The sequence below is a fragment of the Pantherophis guttatus genome, chromosome 14 (genome assembly GCF_059756535.1).
Source record: "Pantherophis guttatus breed Tessera chromosome 14, ASM5975653v1, whole genome shotgun sequence".
NCBI classification, from domain to species: Eukaryota; Metazoa; Chordata; class Lepidosauria; order Squamata; family Colubridae; genus Pantherophis; species Pantherophis guttatus.
Genome location: NC_142076.1, coordinates 10,396,950 through 10,414,770, shown reverse-complemented (window position 1 = coordinate 10,414,770; position 17,821 = coordinate 10,396,950). Strand labels below are relative to the sequence as shown.

At 44.1% G+C, this 17,821-nt stretch overlaps 1 protein-coding gene across 6 annotated transcripts in view; it reads right to left on the bottom strand.

Annotated features, from left to right (window-relative positions):
- ANTKMT (adenine nucleotide translocase lysine methyltransferase) overlaps positions 1-17,594 on the bottom strand; it is a 42,589-nt gene extending 24,995 nt beyond the window's left edge. For 2 of the 6 annotated variants that reach the window (XR_015729875.1, XM_087878588.1), the window contains exons 1-6: positions 15,904-16,052; positions 14,842-15,008; positions 13,256-13,360; positions 10,247-10,387; positions 7,574-7,624; positions 3,987-4,095 (exon numbers count right to left, since the gene is read on the bottom strand). Coding sequence is in view for 4 of the 6 variants with exons in the window: in XM_087878588.1 (XP_087734714.1) it covers positions 3,987-4,095; positions 7,574-7,624; positions 10,247-10,387; positions 13,256-13,360; positions 14,842-15,008; positions 15,904-15,985 (655 nt within the window). In the remaining 2 variants the exon portion in view is untranslated. Of the gene's footprint in view, positions 1-524; positions 4,096-7,573; positions 7,625-10,246; positions 10,388-13,255; positions 13,361-14,841; positions 15,009-15,903; positions 16,053-17,408 lie in introns of those variants that run through there. The other 4 variants (XR_015729876.1, XM_087878589.1, XM_060692956.2 and 1 more) reach the window with 4 other exon arrangements.
- Positions 17,595-17,821: the final 227 nt, after the last annotated feature.

The window sequence follows — 17,821 nt, the reverse complement described above, 5'->3', positions numbered from 1 at the left end:
TCCCCACCCCCCTGGCAAATGGGCCGTTTCTCACCTCCGGGGAGAAGGCCATTTTTGCCCTCCCCAGAGTCCTAGAGAGGCTCTGGAGGCTGGGGACAGCAAAAAATGGGCCTTCCGGTCCCACCGGAAGTTGGCAAATGGGGCGTTTCTGGCCTCTGGAGAGTCTCCAGAGGGGTGGGGAAGGCCGTTTTCGCCCTCCCAGACTCCTAGAAAGGCTCTGGAGCCAGGTGAGAGAGAAAAACAGGCCTACCGGGCTATCACGTGCCAACAACAAGGAGAGTGGGGGTCATGCGCAGGATGCATAGAATTATGGGTGTGGGCACGCACGCGACCCCCCCGCCCCCCGTCCTGGCACGCGATGGCAAAAAGGTGAGCCATCACTGTTATATAGCATCAGCAGTATTGAATAGCGCAGCTTGACATTTGTAATTATTGTATTTGATGGGTATCACCGGTACAATTTACTGTAAGTAAAACTCAATTCAATTATAGCAATAATTTAAAAAGAAAAAGAAAAGAAAGAATTTAGCACCAACGTTCGCTTTATCCTCACAGCAAACTTGCAAGGTAGGGTAGATCAAGATACAACAGGCAACCCCAGACTGTTCACTAAGTAATTTGGGGAGACATGAATCTGAAGCTCATGTTTGGACAGTCAACCCAACATGACATGAGCTCTTGAATAACCCACAAAGAACATACAGGTAGTCCTCAACTTATGACAGTTCATTTAGTGGCCATTCAGTGAAAATGGCTCTGAAAAAATGGACTTATGATTGTTTTTCACACTTATGACTGTTGCAGCACCCCCATGGTCCCGTAATCAAAATTCAGATGCTTGGCAACTGACTCATATTTATGACGCCTGTCGTGTCCCAGGATCACGTGATCAGCTTTTGCGGTCTTCTGATGAGCAAAGTCAATGGGGAAGCCAGATTCATTTAACAACCGTGTGACTAATTTGTTGTGACCTAAGCTTCCTGAGTCATTGAAACACAAGAGTAGCCCCAAAAACCTCTTTTACTGCAATTGCTGTGAATTACGTTCATTCACAGCTGAGTCCCGATTAGTTGCAAAAACATGTTGCTTTCCTGCAAAGTGCCCACGCTCCACTTTCAAGCCTTATGGGAGGGGCCTCGTCCGGGCCTTCCCCAGACTCCAGGACTGGCCCATGTTCCTCCCCAGCCTCCTCATTCTCCGACTCCTCTGCCAGCTCCACAGGTTGCTGGCAGATCACAACATAACTGAACAACTTCAATGATTCACTTAACAACAGTGGCAAGTGTCAGCTGGCGGCCCCCAGGGGGAGAGCCTTCTCTGCGGGGGCACCCAACCTGTGGAATGAGCTACCTCCTGGAATACGACTGATCCCGGACCTCCGCGCTTTCCGAAAGGCCCTGAAATTTATTCCAGCAAGCTGGCCTAGCTTAAAATGGTTTTAATGGGGTTTTTAAATTTTCGATTTTATTGATTCTGGGTTTTAAATTGGGAACTTTTCGATTTTGTGATCTGGGATTTTAAATTGGAAATGCCGATGATTTAATTTATTTTTAGTTTTTTCCTTAACTTTTGTATTATATGTGTTTTAAGTTTGGCTGTTCACCGCCCTGAGTCCCCTTGGGGAGAAGGGCGGTATACAAGTTGAATGAATAAATAAATAAATAAATAAATAAATAAATAAATAAATAAATAAATAAATAAATAAATAAATAAAGTAGGTCGTAAAATGGGGCAAAATTAACTTAACAACAGAAATCTTGGGCTCCATCGTAGTCGTAAGTCGAGGACTACCTGTATTTCCCACTGAATTGCCTTCTCTTCCATTCCATCCTATTCCAAGTCTTCTTCATCATCTGCTGGCCTTCAGAAATAAGGTTTAAGAAACAGAACTGCATTCTCTTCTCTTCTGTCTTCTACCGAGTCTTCCCCATCAACCACTGGTGTTCTTATTAAAGTCTATGAAACTTGATTGCTTTCACAAGTGATCTCCAACCAAAGCAACTAACCAACATGTCACTCAAGGAGGGATACGTCCATGTTTGTGTGCAATTTAGAGGACTATTAATATACAGTAGTGGCCAAAATTGTGGAAACCTTTTGGGAAAAGTGTCTTTTCTAAAACTAGCTAATGACACCACTTTTTTTGGAGTAGTACCATAAAGTTATATATCAATGGAAAGATAATTGAATCAAGAATGTAATGCAATCACTTTTAGGAAGGATTTGCTATTAGAATAGCGGTTACAGTATAAAGAAGAAAAGTGAAACACGTACAAAAATGATCACCATAGGAAAAAACGAGATATACAAAAATGATCCCCATGTCAGTTAATACTTAGTTGGGTAACTTTAGCATAAATTACGGCCTTACAACGTCTTCCCATGGAGTGAACCAAGTCTTTGAGTTCTGCAGCTGTTATCATGTGAAACCAAGATTGAAAGATTGCTTCTATTAACTGGGTTTTATTGCTGGGTCGCTTCTGATTAACAAGTTTCTTTTGTCGGCTCCATAGATTTTCAATTGGGTGAAGGTCTGGGCTATTCCCAGGCCATTCCAGCAGTGGAATAGGATTATCTTGAAACTCAAAAAAAAAAAAAAAAGAAAAAAAAAGTGGTGTTATTAGCCATCCAACCTCAAAAATACACTTTTCCCAAAAGGTTTCCACAATTTTGGCCACTACTGTATTCCTTCTGCCAGCCCACCATTCAATTGGATTTGAGAAGATAAGGATTCGCATGATGCTCGGATTAAACAGACAGAAAGAAAAACAGGCACCGCAAAGATCACTGCAATTTGCAAATCGGAAGAATAAACAGGCACATCGGTCCCAAATGAATGATTTTGCTGACCAATCTTTGGGCAAAAATTCTAGAGCATTGCCCTTTCTGCCGAATGTTGAAGGAGAGAGGAGGGAGAATGGGGTTTTTTTTCCCCCCTTCTAAAGACCAATCACTCCCTAGCTTAAATAGGCTGTTGGTTCAGCAATAGCAGCAGCACTTAGACTTATATACCGCTTCATGGTGCTTTTGCAGCCCTCTCTAAGCGGTTTACAGAGTCAGCACATTGCCTCCCAACAATCTGGGTTCTCCTTTTACCCACCTCGGAAGGATGGAAGGCTGAGTCAACCTTGAGCCAGTCAGGATCGAACTGCTGGCAGTTGGCAGAGTTAGCCTGCAATACTGCATTCTAACCACTGGGAAGGAAGGAAGGAAAGGAAAGGAAAGGGAAGGGAAGGGAAGGGAAGGGAAGGGAAGGGAAGGGAAGGGAAGGAAGGAAGGAAGAGCAATAAGACTTAGACTTATATATCGCTTTACAGCCCTCTCTAAGCGGTGTACAGAGTCAGCATCTTGCCCCCAACAATTTTGGGTCCTCATTTTACCCACCTCGGAAGGATGGAAGGCTGAGTAAACCTTGAGCCAGTCAGGATCGAACTCCAGACAGTGGGCAGAGTTAGCTTACAATACTGCATTCTAACCACTGGAAAGGAAGGAAGGAAGGAAGGAAGGAAGGAAGGAAGGAAGGAAGGAAGGAAGGAAGGAAGGAAGGAAGGAAGGAAGGGCAATAGCACTTAGACTTATATACCGCTTCATAGTGCTTTTACAGCTCTCTCTAAGCGGTTTACAGAGTCAGCCTCTTGCCTTCCAACAATCTGCATCCTCATTTTACCCACCTCGGAAGGATGGAAGGCTGAGTCAACCTTGAGCTGGTGAGATTCGAACTGCCAAATTGCAGGCAGCTGGCAGGCAGCAGAAGTAGCCTGCAGTACTGCACTCTAACCACTGCACCACCGAATGGAGAATGGAAAAATGGAGACACCCCACCCCAATGGAGAAAGGGACACCTCAGCAAAGATGAGTGGGTTTTTGTTTTTGTTGAGAAATTGGCCTGTCCAAGGTGACTTGTTCTCACACTGGGCTCCCTTCTGGTTCATCCTTCTTCAGTTGCCGGACCACCTGGACATCGTAGGCCCAGGCTTGGTTCACACCTTCCCCAGCTGTGTCAGTGTGGGTCCAGTTGGGGAGAGGAAACCGCCCAGCCACCACCCGAGCTTCTTCTGGCAGTTCCGTCAGTAGCTTTTTCTCCAGAAGCATCAGCTAGGAGGAAGAAGAGTAGAGATGTTCTTCTGAAGGATCTATTAGTTAATACGCAATAAAGATAGGTCAACAGAAGAGAGTATTTGTAGCTCAGCGTTGAGCCATGGGGTTCTCGGTGATCTCTGAGCTTGGCTGTTGTCTTGTAGATGTTTCATTACCCAACTAGGTAACATCATCAGTGCCAGAAGGGAGTGAGGTTTGGGGGGGGGCAGGAGGAGGAGGAGGAAGAAGAAGGATTGTGGATTCCTTGGTGTTCTCTGAACTTGGCTTTTGTCTTGCAGATGTTTCATTACCCAACTATGTTAACACCACAAGTGCTCTCGGTAATATCAGGTTGCTCCTCTATCCTGGTCCTGTTAGACCTCTCAGCGGCTTTTGATATCATCGACCATGGTATCATGTTGCACTGGCTGGCGGGGTTGGGGGTGGGAGGCACCGTTCTGCGGTGATTCTCCTCCTACCTCTCTGACCGGTCGCAATCTGTGTTGACAGGGGGGCAGCGGTCGACCCCGAGGCACCTTGCTTGTGGGGTGCCACAAGGGTCGGTCCTCTCGTCCCTTCTGTTCAACATTTATGTAAAGCCGCTGGGTGAGATCATCCGTGGCTTCGGGGTGGAGTTCCATCAGTACGCTGATGACACCCAGCTGTACATCTCCACCCCAGGCCACCCCAATGATGCCCTTGAAGTGATGTCCCAGTGCCTGGAGGCCGTGCGGGCCTGGATGGGGAGAAACAGGCTCCGACTCAACCCCTCCAAGACCGAGTGGCTGTGGCTTCCGGCGTCCCGATATAGCCAGCTGATGCCATCGCTGGCTATTGGGGGTGAATCACTCGCCCCCACAGAGAGGGCTCGTAACTTGGGCGTCCTCCTGGATGCACGGCTGTCTTTGGAAGATCATTTGACGGCCGTAGCCAGGGGGGCTTTCTATCAGGTCCGCCTGATACGCCAGTTGCGCCCCTTTCTAGATCGGGACTCCCTACGTACAGTCACTCAGGCACTCGTCACTTCCCGCCTGGACTACTGCAACGCTCTCTACATGGGGCTCCCCCTGGGGTGCACCCGGAGGCTCCAGCTGGTCCAGAACGCGGCCGCGCGGGGGATTATGGGGGCGACGAGGCGCTCCCATGTGACACCTCTCCTGCGCGAGCTGCACTGGCTCCCGGTGGTCTTCCGGGTGCGCTTCAAGGTGTTGGTGACCACCTTTAAAGCGCTCCATGGCTTAGGGCCGGGGTACTTACGAGACCGCCTTCTGCCACCAATAGCCTCCCACCGGCCAGTGCGCTCACACAGAGTGGGCCTCCTCAGAGTGCCGTCCGCCAGACAATGTCGGCTGGCGACCCCCAGGGGGAGAGCCTTCTCTGTGGTGGCGCCCACCCTCTGGAACAACCTCCCCCCAGAGTTACGGATAATAACAGACCTCCGGATTTTTTGTCGGGCCCTGAAAACCCATTTATTTCAACTAGCTGGGCTGGCTTGAGTCAAATTTTAAACTGATTTTAAATTGGAATTGTTTTAATTACGGCCAAAAGATTTAATTATTTTAATCAGTTTTTAGATTTTGTATGTTTTGTATGTATGTCTTGTTTTATTTTGGCTGTTCACCGCCCTGAGTCCTATATTGGAGAAGGGCGGTATAGAAATTTAAACAAATAAATAAATAAAATAAATACCCTGTTTCCCCGAAAATAAGACATCCCCTGATAATAAGCCCAATCGGGCTTTTGAGCACATGCACTAAAATAAGCTTCCCCCCCCTGAAAATAAGCCCTCCCCGAAAATACTTAAATGCAGAGCTGGAAATCAGGTAAGACAGCAAGAGAAGCCCCATCTTGCTCCATGCGCCCCAAAATAATAAAGACCTCCCCAAAAATAAGGCCAAGCGCTTATTTTTCGGGGTTCAAAAAATTATAAGATAGGGTCTTATTTTCGGGGAAACATGGTAGTTGAGTAATGAAACATCTGCCCAAAACCCACCAAGCTCAACCCACCGAGAGCACCAGGGACCCTGGAGATACATCAGCCGTGCATTTTTGTGGGCTGCAACTAAAGCTCAAGAAGATGGCAGAAGTCTCGGGAGTCAACATCAGGAAGCCCAGAGGAAGAGGCTGCCTTTCACACCCCAAGTGCACTCGTGCCCCTACTAAATTAAACCAAACATATCCAGCTTTTACAACGGCTAAAGGCTAAACCTCAGGAGAGTTCATGGATGCTCTGGTTAAAAATTTATACATTCATTTTTGGTTTATTTATAACTATCCTCGATCTGCTATTGCTTGGCAGATGTCCCCTCCTTTCAAAGAAGAACATAGCTTCATTTTTTAAAAAAACAAAAACAAAGAAGAAGCAAGTCCGTTTCTTCCTTGAAAGTGCAATAATGAAAATACCCTAGAGAGAGATAAAAGGGAAAAATTAAATAATGGTTGAAATCAGGGTGGATAAAAATCAATGATTTTTTTTAAAAATTTTTTAAAAAAACAGATTTTTTAAAATTTAAATCGGACTTTTTTGATTTAAATCGGATTTTTTTTTATTTTTATCGAATTTATTTTAATAAAAAACTTTTGGGGTAAAAATCTATCGTAAGGTAGTTTTCTATTTAAGATACATAAATAATTTAGTTTATTCAGCATGAAATGGATCTTAGTTATGTAGCAGGAGGCTGTATATTCTGCAACACTGGGACTATCGGTGAGTCAACAGAGGGTCAAAGGAGTAGCAGAGATGACAGTTGCTCTTTAAAAATTATGATTTAAATCGAGTTGATTTAAATCAAGCCTTTTTACTAGTGATTTAAATCATGATTTAAATTGTGATTTAAATCAACTCGATTTAAATCAAATCCACCCTGGTTGAAATAGAAGTATAATTGCTAATCTGAGGAAACAAAAATTGTAGGAATGAAAGTGGGTACACGGGTATTGATATGTATATATGCAGTGGTGGGATTCAGCCAGTTCGCACCACTTCGGGAGAACCGGTTGTTAACTTTCTGAGCAGTTTGGCAAACTGGTTGTTGGAAGAAATCATTAGGGCAGAGAACCGGTTGTTAAATTACTTGAATCCCACCACTGACTATATGTAAATAAATGAATAAATATTAGAAGTATATGTATAAAAGATATAGTAGAAATAAGGGAGGAAAAAATGTATAACTATGAAATTTTTGACTGGTGTGAAACTGTTCAAACAGAAAAAGTGTTAAAGCTTTCTTTTTGTTTTTTTAAAAAATGTTTAATAAAAAAAAATTAAAAAAACTAAAAAGAAAAATCTTCTGATTTTCAAAGAGGAATCGCTCTTATTACAGGTAGTCCTCGAACTTACGACTGTTTAGTGACCATTCAACGCTACAATGGCACTGAAACAAGTGACTTGCACAACTCGCACTTATGGCTACAGAAAGTTCTCCACTTACGACCGCAATTGAGCCCCAAATTTCTGGAGGAAAAAAACCTCTCCTGAAGAAAATATGATACATACCACACTAGGTGCCAGGAAGACAGTTACATTCCGACAATCGGATAAGTTCACCTTAAAAGAAAAGAAGAGAAAACATAAATTAGAAAAAAGAAGTTTACATTTTGCGCAATGTTGAAGGCAGTTTCTATTCAAAAAATCTGGAGCAAAAAGGAAAAAGAAAAAAAAATCTTTCTCGGGCCAACTCACTGGGTGTCTCTTCACATTTCACTCACAAGCCATAAATAATATTGGCTTGGCTTTGGCTCAGAAACCAAGAGATTTCGGTCTGCAAATGGAGAACTTCAGGAGTTTGAACCCAGCCAAGTGTACCGTATTTTTCGGAGTATAAGACGCACCTTGTCCCCCCCTAGGTGCGTCTTATACACCGAATGTAGCCCCGCCCACCCACTGGCCCCCTCCCTTTGGCCTTTGCCTCACAGCAGTTACCTCCTTGCAAGCAAACAGCAAGAAAAAACAGCTCCTTTCAGCTTCAGCACAGCCTAATTAGCACAAGTTGATTGGATCGGCCTCCCGACTCTCAGCTGATTTGCTCTCAGCTGTTTTGCGCAGGGCTCTGCCGCTTGCTGCAAAGAGGTAAATTGCTGGAGCAGATTTTTTTTCCCCGTGTGCTAATCAAGCTATGCTGAAAACGAAAATGAAAGTAAAGCAGGCTGTTTGCTGCAACGAGGCAAAATTGCTCAGAGGCAGAGTCAGATTTCTTTTTCTTCTTTTCCTCACCAAAAAAGATAGGTGCGTCTTATACTCCAAAAAATACAGTAATTCCTTCAGGAAGCAGAAGCCAAATAAACCACAACGTGGCACAATTTAGTTATTGCAATGATTGACCAGGATATTATAGGACTTTATAGCATCCCCATGATCATGTGATGCAGATTCAGACGCTTGGCAAATGGTTCAGACTTATGACCGTCGCTGGGTCTCGAGGTCATCGGATCCCCTCTGGCGACCTTCTGACAATCAAAATCAATGGGGAAGCCAGATTCACTTAACAACCGTGTTACTAATGACTAAAGAATGTTCTTCCTGCGCCAACTCAGGAAGCTCAAACTACCCAAGGAGCTGCTGATCCGGTTCTACAGAAGAATTATTGAGTCTGTCATCTGGATCTCTATAACTGTCTGGTTTGGTTCTGCAACCCAACAAGACAGACACAGACTTCAGAGGATAATTAGAACTGCAGAAAAAACCATGGCTACCAACCTGCCTTCCATTGAGGACCTGTATACTGCACGAGTCAAAAAGAGGGCTGGGAAAATATTTACAGACTCCTCGCATCCTGGACATAAACTGTTTCAACTCCTACCCTCAAAACGACGCTATAGAGCACTGCACACCAGAACAACTAGACACAAGGACAGTTTTTTCCCGAACGCCATCACTCTGCTAAACTCTGCTCAACACTGTCAAACTATTCATTAAGTCTACACTACTATTAATCTTCTCATCGTTCCTATCACCCATCTCCTCCCACTTATGACTGCATGACTGTAACTTTGTTGCTTGTATCCTTATGATTTATATTGATATTGTTTCCTGATTGCTTATTTGTACCCTATGACTATCACTAAGTGTTGTACCTTTTGATTCTTGATGAACGTATCTTGTCTTTTTATGTACACTGAGAGCGTATGCACCAAAGACAAATTCCTTGTGTGTCCAATCACACCTGGCCAATAAAGAATTCTATCTATCTATCTATCTTCTATCTAATGGAACAACTGTGGCGATTCACTTAACAACCGTGGCAAGCAAGGTCGTAAAATGGGGCGAAGCTAACTTAATGAAATGTTTCACTTAGCAACAGAAATTTTAGGCTCAATTGGGGTCGTAAGTCGAGGATTTCCCGTACACTCAACTGGGTTTCAATGTCCTGGCATTATGCTCAGAATGTGTCTATGGAGATTCTCAGTCCTCCAGGTCAAGGTTGTCCCTTTTTTCAAGAGGCAACTGGACTTTCTGGTTTTTCTTTGAAGACGTTTCGCTTCTCATCCAAGAAGCTTCTTCAGCTTTAACTAGATGGTGGGGAATGGAAGGATTTATACTCCTTGCAGACAGCTGGTCATCTGCATTATTCAGGTGACTCTGAGGTCACAAATAAACCTCCAAGTGGCCTCAATGACCCTCTAAAGGTAAAGGTTCCCCTTGCATATATGTGCTAGTTGTTCCCGACTCTAGGGGGCGGTGCTCATCTCCGTTTCAAAGCCGAAGAGCCAGCGCTGTCTGAAGACGTCTCCGTGGTCATGTGGCCGGCATGACTCAACGCCAAAGGTGCACGGAACGCTGTTACCTTCCCACCAAAGGTGGTCCCTATTTTTTCTACTTCCATTTTTTACCTGCTTTCGAACTGCTAGGTTGGCAGAAGCTGGGACAAGGAACGGGAGCTCACCCCGTTATGCGGTGCTAGGGATTCGAACCGCTGAACTGCCGACCTTTCGATCAACAAGCTCAGCGTCTTAGTCACTGCATCCCTATCAATGATTCTCTAAAAGGATGCAACTGACCAGCTGCCTGCAAGGAGTATAAATCCTTCCATTCTCCATCCAGTCAGAGCTGAAGAAGCTTCTTGGATGAGAAGAAGCGAAATGTCTTCAAAGAAAAACCAGTTGCCTCTTGAAAGAAAAAGCACTTTTGGGACTATGCTCAGAATTCCAATGTCTTTCCCTTTTTTCTCACCTTCCAAAGGTCTTCCTTGTAGTAAGAAACTTTTCCGTAACACCCAGCTTTCCATGCACGATAGTTGGAAAGTCGCAACAGCCATGGATTGAGTTCATAGCCAACAGCTGGCCTGAAGCCTTGTTTGTAAGCTTCCAGGACCTGCAAATATAAACCAGGTTTGCTTATTTACTGCATTTGTATTCTTCAGAAGCAAAGGGAGCTGCTTTCCAGGAGATCAAACAATCCAACTTAATCTGGTTTTATTCTGACTGACTGCCGTTCTCTTAGGATTCAGGGAGGGGGAGAGAGACATCTCCATCTCCAACACTGGAAGTTTTTAAGAAGATGTTGGTTAACCATTTGTCTGAAGTGATGTAGGGTTTCCTGCCTAAGCAGGGGGTTGGACTAGAAGACCTCCAAGGTCCCTTCAAATTCTATTGTTCTATTCTATCTCCAAATTAATTTTTAATTGGAAATCTCCCAGAAGCAAACCTCAAAATTTTGAATAGCATTGTCTTTCCATTTTTTAACAGAATTTGGGAGAATTTTATGATCTCAAAAGAGAACCAAAGATTACATAACTCTTGATATAGCAATATAACTGAAATATACAGCAGTGGCCAAAATTGTGGAAACCTTTCTGGGAAAAGTGTATTTTTGAGGTTTGATGGCTAATAACACCACTGATTTTTTTTTTTTTTGGAGTTTCAAGACAATCCTATTCCACCGCTGGAATGGCCTGGGAATAGCCCAGACCTTAACCCAATTGAAAATCTATGGAGCCGACTAAAGAAACTTGTTAGTCAGAAGTGACCCAGCAATAAAACCCAGTTAATAGAAGCAATCCTTCAATCTTAGTTTCATAGCTGCAGAACTCAAAGACTTGGTTCACTCCGTAGGACGACATTGTAAGGCTGTAATTCATGCTAAAGGTTACCCAACTAAGTATTAACTGGCATGGTGATAATTTTTGTATATCTCATTTTTTTCTACGTGTTTCACTTTTCTTCTTTATACTGTAACTGCTATTCTAATAGCAAATCCTTCCTAAAAGTTATTGCATTATATTCTTGATTCAATTATCTTTCCATTGATATAAAATTTTATGGTACTACTCCCCCCAAAAAAGTGGTGTTATTAGGTAGTTTGAGAAAATACACTTTTCCCAAAAGGTTTCCACAATTTTGGCCACTACTGTATGTATGTATGTATGTATGTATGTATGTATGTATGTATGTATGTATGTATCTACCTACCGACCGACCTACCTACCTACCCACCTACCCCCCCCCTCTCTCTCTCTCTCTCTCTCTCTCTCTCTCTCTCTATATATATATATATATATATATATATATATCATTATCTATCTACTACCTATCTATCTATCATTATATCTATCTATCATTATCTATCTACTATCATCTCTATCTATCTATCTACTGTCTATATCTATCTATCTATCTCTATCTATCTACTATCATCTCTATCTATCTATCATCTATCTATCCATCTCTATCATTATCTATCATCTCTATCTATCTCCCTGTCTATATCTATCTTCTATCTATTTATCACCTATCTCTATCATTATCTATTTACAATCATCCATCTATCTATCTATCTATCCATCTATCTATCTAAAACTGAAAAATAGGTCTAAAGGAGGATAATGAGCAACAGGACAAACTAAACTTTCCCAGACTGCAACTGATTTTAAGGGAAGCAAAAGAAGCTTTTTTTTTTTTTAAATTAAAATACAAAATTACAACAAAAAAGGTGAGGATCAACAGAAAAAGTTTAAAAAATGGCACAAAACCCATGCTTTAAGTAAATGAATAAAAAAAAAGTTACTTCCAACTCTCTTTAATATGGATACAGTTACCTAATAAAAGGCACTTTTCTTTCAGTTTAACAAAAGAAAAAAAGATACAAAACTAAAAACATAAAAGATATTCAAATCAAACCATCAAACAGTAACAGCAACAATGTATAATATCGTCAACAAAAGCAGATTTTCTTGAAATCATGGGTCATGAGGAAAATAGGAAAAACAGGTCAAACTCCAGAAATCCTGGCCAAGTTAGAGGTGAGCAAACTTTATCCACAATTTTTTGTTTTAGGCCTTTGTTTGAATCCCCAAAATTCCAGCCTCATGGTTTCCTCTCGCTGGGTGGGCGTGGCCAACTTTTTCTTTTTTAAAACTTTTAAAAGCATTTTTTCTACAACCTCTTCGGCTGAAGTGGTTGTAAAAAAAATGCTTTTAAAAGGCTCTGATGCTCCCAGCTGAGCCACGCGATCATCAGAGGGTTTTTTTTTTACTTTTAAAAGCATTTTTTCGGCCGAAGAGGTTGTAGAAAAAACGCTTTAAAAAGTTTTTTAAAAAAGCCTCTGATGATCGCGTGGCTCAGCTGGGATTTTTGCTACCGGTTCTCCGAACCACCCACTGCCATCACTACCGGATCAGGCGATCCGGTCCGAACCAGAAGTATTTCACCCCTGGCTGGGGGGGGGGGGACTTCACAAGTGAGTAGCAAAATATCTTTTATGAGCCAAACAGGATTTCCCCATGTCCCATTTTAATGCTCTCAGTAACAGTAACAGAGTCAGAAGGGACCTTGGAGGTCATCTAGCCCAACCCCCCTGCTCACGCAAGAGACCTGTACTAGGGATTCGAACTGCTGAACTGCCGACTTTTCTGATCGACAAGCTCAGTGTCTTATCCACTGAGCCACCTAGTTTGCCATGTCTTCAGAAGAACACGGCAAAGCAACAAGATTTTTTTCTTTTTCTTTTTCGCATAAAGCTTTTTATTTTTAAAGATATCAAAGTTTCATTTTCCATTAAACAGCGTGTTGTCTGGGTATAAATAGTTTGAAAGACAGGAATCTTAACGTTTACAACAAAAATTCATGATGCTGAGATTAATTCTATAACAATAAAGAGAATCGCCATCATATTTACTTCTCTATTTTAACTAATCTCCCTTATTTCGTTGCATTGCATTTCATTACGACGAGATTTTCTTACAATTCTGCCATCCCCAGAGCCCAGATCTACGATCTTCCCAGAACGGCCTTTGAGTAACTGCATCACGTTCTCGATTTGTTTAGCACTTGCTGGGACGTAGGGGACCTGAGGGAGAAAAGAGAAACTGGTATTCTACCCTGCAGTAAATGCCTGTGGAGATTCTCTGTTATCCAGGTCATGAAGGATGACTTGAGAATCATCCTGAAAAGAAGGACTAGGGGAGACATGATAGCAGTCTTCCAATATCTCAGGGGCTGCCACAAAGAAGAAGGAGTCAAGCTCTTCTCCAAAGCACCTGAGGACAGGACAAGAAGCAATGGGTGGAAACTAATCAAGGAGAGAAGCAACTTAGAACTAAGGAGAAATTTCCTGACAGTGAGAACAATTAAGCAGTGGAACAACTTGCTTCCAGTTGTGAATGCTCCAACACTGGAAGTTTTTAAGAAGAGGTTGGACAACCGTTTGCCTGCAATAGTGTAGGGTTTCCTGCCTAAGCAGGAGGTTGGACTAGAAGACCTCCAAGGTCCCTTCCAACTCTGTTATATATTATATATGGTTTCCCAAAGGTGCTTTTTTCAAGAGGCAACTGGACTTTCCAGTTTTTTCTTTGAAGAAGAAGCATTTGCGCTTCAGTCTGAGATGGAGACAACACAGACTCATCCCCAACAGCCTGTGTTCAACAGTGAAGGGACACAGGGCTGAAAATGTCCTGCAGAAAGCACAGCTCCACAACACACAGTCCTTTCAACAGTTCCAAAAAGGTTTCGCACCCATTTGCACGACTCAGGTGACCCTGAGGATACAGACAAACCTCCAAGTGGCCTCAATGACTCTAACGTCAAGGTAAAGGTTCCCCTCGCACGTATGTGCTAGTCGTTCCTGATTCTAGGAGGCGGTGCTCATCTCTGTTTCAAAGCCGAAGAGCCAGCACTGTCCAAAGACGTCTCTGTGGTCATGTGGCCGGCATGACTCAATGCCAAAGGCGCACGGAACGCTGTTACCTTCCCACCTAAGGTGGTCCCTATTTTTCTACTTGCATTTTTTACCTGCTTTCGAACTGCTAGGTTGGCAGAAGCTGGGACAAGGAACGGGAGCTCACCCCGTTATGCGGCACTTGGGATTCGAACCGCTGAACTGCCGACCTTTCGATCAACAAGTTCAGCGTCTTAGCCACTGAGCCACAGCGTCCCTTAGTCAATGACTCTATAAGAATGCAAATAACCAGCTCTGTCTGCAAGGAGTATAGATCCTTCCATTCCCTATCATCCAGTCAGAGCTGAAGAAGCTTCTTGGATGAGAAGCAAAAGGTCTTCAAGGAAAAACAAGGAAGTCCACTTGCCTCTTGACCTTTGGGACAATCATGATCTGGATGATTGAGAATCTCCATAGGCCTTTCTGCCATATTTTAAGAGTTTTGACTTCAAAAATCCCCTCCAGCGCTCGACATGTAAAAGTCGAGGACGGAGGGGAAGAAAACAAAATCCCTTTTAACGTGTCCTCACTCCCCCATCCCCATTTTCTCCCTGGCCTGCACAACTCAGTGCCATTCTCCCCTTTAAAAGCCTTATTCAGTCACTTGGTTTTACCTGCAGTTTTAAGGGCACCTTGCGGAAACCGGGCATAAGAATTCCTGCCCACACGACATAAACCGTCAAGCCTGTGCCGGCTGCAATTTGCAAAACACCCCAGCCATCTATTTTCTTGCCCTGCAATTCAGCGGCCACCTCTTCAGCATCTTCTGGATCCATTTTTTCTGTAAATTAATTCTGTTTTAGCACTAGTTCAGTAGATGTTAAAATTGTAATTTTAGTTGTCCTAAAAACCTCCTTTTCCCTCTTTCCATATGGTTTAATAAATCTTAATAAATTTTCTCAAATTTTAGTTAAATTCCCAGGGACCTTACAAACACACATGCAGAGATTTTGGTTGGCCACTGCACCAAACACGTTTTCTTTTGCAAATCAAGATTTTTGGATATTTAATCAGAACCCGCCCCAAAAGCAGATGGTTAAGACTTTGACGAAGATCTGAAAACAAAACTTTTGCTGCGTTGTTCATCCTGCAACAGTATAAACGGCTACAATAAACAGCCCTGAACCTCAACCTTAATACCTCTCTCAGCCTGTCCTACTTTGCAGGGCTGTTTGTCACAAGGGAGGAGAACAATATAGTGCCCCCATTTAATTGCAAGAATGCATGCAACTCTCTGCCCAACACTGAGCATTGCAACTTTGAACTCAGTACAATTGCAAGACGGATGGTCTGGAAATAAAATTCAGGTGGTTCTCGACTTATGGCCACAATTGACCCCCAAAGTTCTGTCGTTAAGTGAGACATCAGTGAATTTTGCCCCATTTTACGACCTTTCTTGCCCCAGTTGTTCAGTTGTTAAGTGAATCTGGCTTCCCTGTTGAACTTTGCTTGCCGGAAGATCTCAAAATTTGATCACGTGACCGTAGGACACTGCAACCGTCATAAATATGAACTAGTTGCCAAGGGTCCGAATTTTGATCATGTGACCTCAGGGTTGTAAGTGTAAAAAAATGGTCCTAAGTCACTTTTTCCCATTTTCAAGTCCCTTTTTTCAATCGTTGTTAAGTCTCTTCTTTGAACGGTTACTAAATGAACTGTTGTAAGTCAAGGACTACCTGTAAGGCAGACAGAGAAGGTGGCTCCAGGGCATGGGCAGAGTGCACGTCCCCAGCTGGGGAGAAACAGATTTCCAACCATACCAAGAGAAAGAGTTACTGCAGATTTGCACCCAGATGCCTGCTTGGTCCCTCCCTCCCTCCCTTCCTTTCGTCTCTCTTTTTTTTCTCTCTCTCTTCCTCTTTCCTTCCTTCCTCCCTCCCCTCCCCTCCTTCCTTCCCTCTTTTTCTTCCTCCTCCCTTCTCTTCCTCCTTCCCCCCTTCTTTCTTTTTCTCCCTCCCTCCCCTCCTCCCTTTTCTTCCTCCCTCCCTTCTCTACCTTCCTTCTTTTTTTCCTCCTTCTCCTCCTTCCTTCCTTCCTTTTCTTTTTCTTCCTCCCTCCCTCCCTTCTCTTCCTTCCTTTTTTCCCTCCCTCCCTTCCTCCTTCTCTTCCTTTTCTTCCTCCCTCCCTCCCTTCTCTTCCTTCCTTCCTTCCTTTTCTTCCTCCCTCCCTCCCTCCCTTCCTTATTTCCTTTTCTCCCTCCCTCCCTCCCTCCCTTCTTTCTTTTTCTTCCTCCCTCCCTCCCTTTCCTTCTTTCCTTCCTTCCTTTTCTTCCTCCCTCCCTCCCTCCCTTCTTTCTTTATTTCCTTTTCTCCCTCCCTCCCTCCCTTCTTTCCTTTTCTTCCTCCCTCCCTCCCTTATTTCCTTTTCTCCCTCCCTCCCTCCCTTCTTTCTTTTTCTTCCTCCCTCCCTCCCTCTTTCCTTCTTTCCTTCCTTCCTTTTCTTCCTCCCTCCCTCCCTCCCTCCCTTCTTTATTTCCTTTTCTCCCTCCCTCTCTCCCTTCTTTCCTTTTCTTCCTCCCTCCCTCCCTTCTTTCCTTTTCTCCCTCCCTCCCTCCCTTCTTTCTTTTTCTTCCTCCCTCCCTCCCTTTCCTTCTTTCCTTCCTTCCTTTTCTTCCTCCCTCCCTCCCTCCCTTCTTTATTTCCTTTTCTCCCTCCCTCCCTCCCTCCCTTCTTTCCTTTTCTTCCTCCCTCCCTCCCTTTCCTTCTTTCCTTCCTTCCTTTTCTTCCTCCCTCCCTCCCTCCCTCCCTTCTTTCCTTTTCTTCCTCCCTCCCTTCTTTTTTTCTTCCTCCCTCCCTCCCTTTCCTTCTTTCCTTCCTTCCTTTTCTTCCTCCCTCCCTCCCTCCCTCCCTTCCTTCTTTATTTCCTTTTCTCCCTCCCTCCCTCCCTCCCTTCTTTCTTTTTCTTCCTCCCTCCCTCCCTTTCCTTCTTTCCTTCCTTCCTTTTCTTCCTCCCTCCCTCCCTCCCTCCCTTCCTTCTTTATTTCCTTTTCTCCCTCCCTCCCTCCCTCCCTTCTTTCCTTTTCTTCCTCCCTCCCTTCTTTTTTTCTTCCTCCCTCCCTCCCTTCTCTTCTTTCCTTCCTTCCTTCCTTTTGAATGCAAATCCAATCCAAGTCTCCCTCTTCCCCTCCCCCTCCCCCGCCCCTGGACCCCTCCCAGCGCTTCTTCGCCCAGACCCGCTTCACCTCCGTGAGAGGCACTTCCTCGGGAGCCACGTGGCTCGCCCTCGGGGGAGCCGCGCGCCGGTCGGACGCTCCGTGTGGAAACGAGCGAGACGGGGAGGTTCCGTTCTTCCCACGTCTTTTCGAAGAGGAAAGGTTGCAGGCTGGTCCGCTGAGAGGGTGGAAAGTTGCGCGCTCGGTGCTGGGTGCAGGATTGCACGCTCACTGGTGGTGCATCAGAATAGAATCAGAATAGAGCTGGAAGGGACCTTGGAGGTCTTCTAGACGAGCCCCTCCCTCGAGCAGGATATCCTATACCATTTCAGACAGGTGGTTGTCCGATCTCGTCTTAAAGACCTCCAACCAAGATTGAAGGATTGCTTCTATTAACTGGGTTTTATTGCTGGGTCGCTTGTGAGTAACAAGTTTCTTTAGTC